Genomic DNA, 6000 nt, shown 5'->3' with positions numbered 1-6000 from the left:
TCATTTAGCCAAAAATGTGAGCTCAGGGGAAGGATGTGGCCATACTTCCCCTTCCTTTTCATTAAGAATGTCTACTTCCTTATAATAACTAGGTAGCAGTCAGGGAAGCTTAAATAGATTCTTCTTTGGCTTTAGCCAGCCAGCTAGTATGGATTTTAAGGACCTCTGATCTATCAAAATTAAGTTCACAGGGGGGGGGAATCCTTTTTAGGAGGACCACAAAAGTTTTTGTGCAGTTGTATAATTCAGATGTTTTACTGAGTGAATTGGGGGCCTGGGTTGTCTTAAGACATTTGTAGTGCTGTTTTTCCTTTGGGTGCAAAGTTCTTCATTCATCAGGTGCAAGTTCATCAAGAAGGACTTGTTTACTAAGAGCTTGTTCCATTCTAGTCAACCTTCATCTGCAAAGTAGAAACACCCCCCACCAAAAAAAGGCAGATTCTCTTATTTGAAAAACTTGATCTCCTGAATCTAAAGCTGCTTGCAAAAGCTTTCCCCCCACCTCCTTGGTGCATTGTTTCAGCTTCCTAATCACTGACCAGCTGTCTTGTTAGTGAATAGAACTGTGGGCCCCTTGCCATGTTTCATGTGAGGTCTTGGCTGGGTGGCCAAGCAGGCAGCCTGCAGTCCCTGTCAAAGCAATTCAAGAGGTATTGGCACAGCAGTGCCCCCATTAATTTCTGCTTGTCACATGCTGTCATGCAAGTTACACCAGAAAGGAAATGACCGTTGGGAAAAAAGTGTACTTGTGGTACTTCGTCCCCTCCAAACATTATCCCTGAGGTTAAACAAGTGGATACAATTAGCTGCTGTCCACAAACAGCTGTTAGGAAGTAGGAACCTAGATCTGGACCCCTATAGCCATGTGTCTTTCCTGTTAAAAAAAACTTGATCAGAACATCTGCCACATTTTAACCCTTAATGGAAGTACTACGTTCTGTTGTAAAGAGCCAAATCAATAATTAGAGGAGCAGTCTTCTGTCTTGGAAAAGCCACCTCTTCAGCATATAGCTTCGAGGATCCCCTAATCAGCCTGGTGAATTATATATATATATCATTTTATTATTCTTATATCTTTATTTATTTCCTGCTTTCCCCAAAAATGTGGGACTCAGAAGCATGTCCCACCAAGCTTCATAATAATTAGTTACTTCTTGGATCTGGATGGGATTGCACCCTTTAAGCTATTTACAAAATAATTTGATTTGTTGAGAAAGGGCAGATGATATCATGTGATGTGTCTCATTCCTATAAAACATATAATTCCACTTTTATTTTTCTAAAATTTCATCTTTTCTCATGACTTCCTAGACCATAGTAAAACACACATTCTCATTATTGCATTTCCTGCCTTAATTAAAAATTAAAACATTTGCAGAGACACCTCTGGAGAATACATACTTACTTTCAGCAAATTAAGAAAAGTTAATTGGACTTTTCTGGTGAATGACCTTGTGGACATCCACCAAAAAACAATATACCTGCTATAACATGCCTGTTTTCTACATTCACTTCTGCCGTGATAAAATCATCACAAAATTATTTCTTATTGCAGCAGTTTGATATGAATATTGTTCATGGAAATATATTCAAGCTTCAGTCTTAACACAACACATCAACTATAACAAGTGCTATCATAAGAATTTTTCAATAGATGAAGCAGATAATATCATGGTTTTAAAATCATAAAAAACAATAGGGAAATGGAAGACACACACACACACATATTCTAGGGCAGGTCATTAAACAGACTGTCCATAAGCAGTTAGAAAGGAATGCCAAGATTACTAAAAATCAATGTGGGTTTCTTAGAACAAGTCATGCCAGACTAATCATCTTTTTTATTTTATAGAGTCACAAGCTTGGTAGATGAAGGGAATGCTGTAGATGTAGCATATCTTGATTTCAGTAAGGCCTTTGACAAGGCCCTCCCATTGTATCATACCAAAAAAGCTAGTAAAATGTGGGCTAGACAATGCCACCATTATGTGGATTTGTAATTGGTTGACTGACCTAACCCAAAGGGTACTCTACAATGTCTCCTCCTCATCCTGAAGAGAAGTGACTAGTTGGATGCCACAGAGTCCTCTCCTTGGCCCCATACTATTGAACAGTTTTATCAGTGACTTGAATGATGGAATAGAGAGCATGTTTATCAAATGTGCAGGTGACACCAAATTAGGAGGAGGAGCTAATACCCCAGAGGGCAGGATCAAAATTCAAAATGACCTTAACTGATTAGAGAGCTGAGCCAGAATTAACAAAATAAATCTCAACACAGAGAAATGCACTGAAGCAGAAAAAATGAAATGCACAGATATAGGATGGGTGACTCCTGGCTTGATGGCAGTACATGCAAAAGGGATCTAGGTGTCTTAGTGGACCACAGGCAATGAATCAGCAGTGTGATGCAGCAGCTAAGAAAGCCAATTAAATTCTAGGCTGCATCAATAGGAGTATAGTGTCTACAGTGAGGGAAGTAATAGTGCCATTCTATTCTGCTTTGGTCATCCCTCAGCTGAAATATTGTATCCTGTTCTGGTCACCAGAATTCAAGAAGGATGTGGACAAGCTGGGGATTGTCCAGAGGAAGATGGCCAAAATAATGAAAGATCTGGAAACCAGGCGCTATGAGGAGCAGCTGAGGGATATATGTTCGCCGTCTTGGGTCCCATTTTGGGAGAAAGGCGGGACAAAAGTAAAATAAATAATAATAAGAAATAAGAAATAAAATAATGTCTAGCCTGGAGAAGAGAAGGGGTGATATCATAGCCCTGGTTAAGTATTTGAAGGGGTGTCATATTGGCCTGGTACATATTAGAAGAAAGGGGAGGCCAGAGGCTGCCCCTTTCTCATCCGGATCATTGCCGCGGCAACCCTGGGGCATCGTGGTGACGTGTCTTGTGCACTACGCCATTTGGATGCATTGCACAAGACATGACATAGATGTGCATGCCGTATGGATGGCGCTGCATCAAGATGGCATCACCCATATGCATTAGGATTCAGGAGCATGTGGTTGCTGCACGCTCCCGAACCCTAAAATCGCTGCCAGCACGCCACAAAGCACCCATTTGTACCAGGCCATTGAGGATGGAGCAAGCTTGTTTTCTGCTGTTCCAGAAACTAGGACACAGAGCAATGGATTCACACTACAGGAAAAGAGATTCCACCTAAACATTAGGAAGAACTTTCTGACAGTAAGAGCTGTTTGACAATGGAATATGCTTCCTCAAAGATTTGTGGAATCTCCTTTTTTGGTGTTTCTTAAGCAGAGGCTAGATGACCATTGGTCAGGAGTGCTTTGAGTGTGCATTCCTGCATGGTAGAAGGTTGGACTGGATGGCCCTTGTGGCCTCTTCCAACTCTATGATTCTATGAAAAGAATTAAGGAGTGACATGGCTATAACACACCCACTATGGATGTTCAGTTTGGTTGATAGAGGTGAGACATTCTCGTATTACAGAATAAGGCAAATTTGTGGCCATTCTGGTGTTATCCGCCTCAATCTGCCAATAGGGACAGGTGGGATATTGTTGTTGTTGTTGTTGTTGTTGTTGTTGTACTTCAAGTACCACAATTTCTGACCATTTTTTAACTGGCATTGATGAGAAGCAAAGACAAACACCTGCAGTGGGACAGGTTCCCTATAACAAAGTGTTCCAAAAGAAGAATTGTTTCTGTGTTTAAATTTTTTTGCAAGCTGTCTTGCTTGGCATGTGACTGAAAAGGCATTTAATTCCATGGAATAGCTGGCAGCAAGAGCTGTACACTAAGTCTACAGATGGTAAAGAGCCAACTATAATGTAGTACCACATAGGAAATTACTATGTTATTTTGACCCATACAGAAGTCTAGCCACAGTGTACCAGCTGCACAGGTTGCCAGTGCATCCTGGAGTCCAGTTTAAAGTTCTGTCTTAAGCTTTAAAGAAGAAGTGGGCAAAGTGTGTCACAGCAGGCATTGGTGGACCTCAATTACCATCAGCTTTAGCAATGAGAAATTTTGCACATCTCTGCTTTGAAATCTTAAATGGTTTGAGGTCAAACTATTTGAAGGACCTCCCTTGACAATCTGTGCATTCAAGCCCTAGCAAATGATGCCTCAGTTTAATATAGTGGAATAGGCATAGCTAATGATGTGTCATTGTTAGAATAAACTGGAGAGATGCAGGTTTAAATCTCTGATCTACGATAATTCTAACTGAATAACTTTGATCTGGTTGCTCACTCTCTCCAACCACTAAGGGATGTTCTCAGATACAGTAAGTGGGAACTGCATCTGCTCTGGAGAAATAGTGCAATTTGCCACTGCTTTAACTGCTATGGTGCAGTGCTATGGAATCCTGGGATTTGTAGCTTTTGTGGCACCACAACTCTCCAACAGAGAAGGCTAAATATCTCACAAAACTACAGATTGCAGAATTCCATAGCACTGAGCCATGGCAGCTAAATCAATGTCAAATTGCATTGTTTCTGCACTGCAGATACAGTTAGAAAAATGGATGGCTACCTCCTGGATACTCAGGGTAAATATGCTTGTCTCAGGGAGAGTTGTTTTTTCATAGAGGTGAACTGGTATTTATTGTTATTGTTTTCCTGAAAATGTAAGCATCAAGTGGCTGAAGTCACATTTGCTGGAAAATGTAGGGACTGCAGAGGACCAAAAAATAAGTAAAGAGAAGAAAAATGAAGAGGATGCCCTCTTAAAAGAAAGGAACAATAAAAATGGCATAACTGTTTAGGGGAAAATTTTTTGACAGGCTGTAGAATTTGGAAGCAATTAGTAGGAAGGAAGTAGTTACTTGTAATTAATTTATTTTTCAATTAACAGGGACACAACTAAATTATGTAATGGTTGTAACTTAACAAGAGAGAACACCATTTATTTTCAGTGAAACTATAATTTTGTTATTACTTTTCCGGTTATGATGTGTGACCTAATGAAATGGTAGAGGAACGCTGCATTATGTTGGTGCCTTGTGGTGTTGTTGAAATAGACAGGAAAAGAACATGTTTTGTGGCTCCAACCCAACAGAAACACTTCAGGTCCACTCAAGATGTATCTGTTTTCTACATTATGTAGTACCCATGTTGCCATGACAGTACCGTCTAAAACCGTGGGTGGGTGGGTGTGGATGCACACATGGCAAAATCTAAATATTTGGAAGTCAGTTCCAATGTGTTCAATGGAACTTAGATCCTCACAAGTGTAGACAGTTAGCTACAGATTAGATCTAGATCAAGATAAGCTATAGATGGTATGCAAAAATTGGATACTTTTGTTTCTCACCTTCTCATTAAGGTTCTTGATTATTTACCTCTAGGACATGATGTTTCAGCTGCTGCGAGGGCTTGATTTTCTGCATTCACATAGAGTCGTCCACCGTGATCTGAAACCACAAAACATTTTAGTAACCAGCAATGGACAGATAAAATTAGCTGACTTTGGCCTTGCACGGATCTACAGTTTTCAAATGGCTCTTACCTCAGTGGTAAGTTTCAGTGGTTTTTAGTTCCTTTTTAGTTCTAATTCAAGTAGTTGTGTTTGCATAGATGTTGGCTTGTCATTCCCTTTGAACTTCTAAATAAAGCAAAGAAACTGTTCTAAGTCAAGAAATATTACTATTAGGTTTTATCTAAAGCAGTTATAATTACTGGGAGGAGTGCTTACTTCTATAATTTACTGGGCCTAATGGCATAGCCCTATATGTGTTTCAATAGAAGTATGCCTATTTTGTGTCCAATGGGACTTTCTCCAAGGAAAATGATGCCTAGAATGTGAAGTTGAAGGCTTTCATGACCGGTATCCATAGCGTTTGGGGGGGGGGATGAGGGGAGGGTTTGGGCTGTGTGACTGTGTTCTTGAAGATGCCTAGAATCATGGTCTGAATTACAGGTGTGGGGAAATACGTTTTTCATATACTTTTGTATTTTTACTGCTTAATTAAACTAGTTAGAACCCAAGATATGTGCAGGGTATGCATTATGCTAGAGGTA

General features: G+C 40.0%; 1 protein-coding gene and 1 long non-coding RNA gene across 3 annotated transcripts in view; one reads left to right on the top strand and one right to left on the bottom strand.

Moving 5' to 3' along the window:
* Positions 1-5616, bottom strand: part of LOC121935474 — a 16193-nt gene extending 10577 nt beyond the window's left edge. Inside the window, exons 1-2 of the long non-coding RNA XR_006104799.1 lie at positions 5489-5616; positions 5294-5393 (exon numbers count right to left, since the gene is read on the bottom strand). This is a non-coding gene — a long non-coding RNA (uncharacterized LOC121935474). The remainder of the gene's footprint in view (positions 1-5293; positions 5394-5488) is intronic.
* The window catches only part of CDK6 (cyclin dependent kinase 6), a 102947-nt gene that overhangs the window by 37576 nt on the left and 59371 nt on the right, over positions 1-6000 (top strand). For both annotated transcript variants that reach the window (XM_042477040.1, XM_042477041.1), the window contains exon 3: positions 5328-5495. In XM_042477040.1, coding sequence (XP_042332974.1) covers positions 5328-5495 — 168 coding nt within the window. The remainder of the gene's footprint in view (positions 1-5327; positions 5496-6000) is intronic.

Source organism: Sceloporus undulatus, chromosome 6 (genome assembly GCF_019175285.1).
Source record: "Sceloporus undulatus isolate JIND9_A2432 ecotype Alabama chromosome 6, SceUnd_v1.1, whole genome shotgun sequence".
NCBI lineage: Eukaryota > Metazoa > Chordata > Lepidosauria > Squamata > Phrynosomatidae > Sceloporus > Sceloporus undulatus.
Note: the sequence above shows the minus strand (reverse complement) of the source record. Positions and strands in the feature narration are given on the sequence as shown.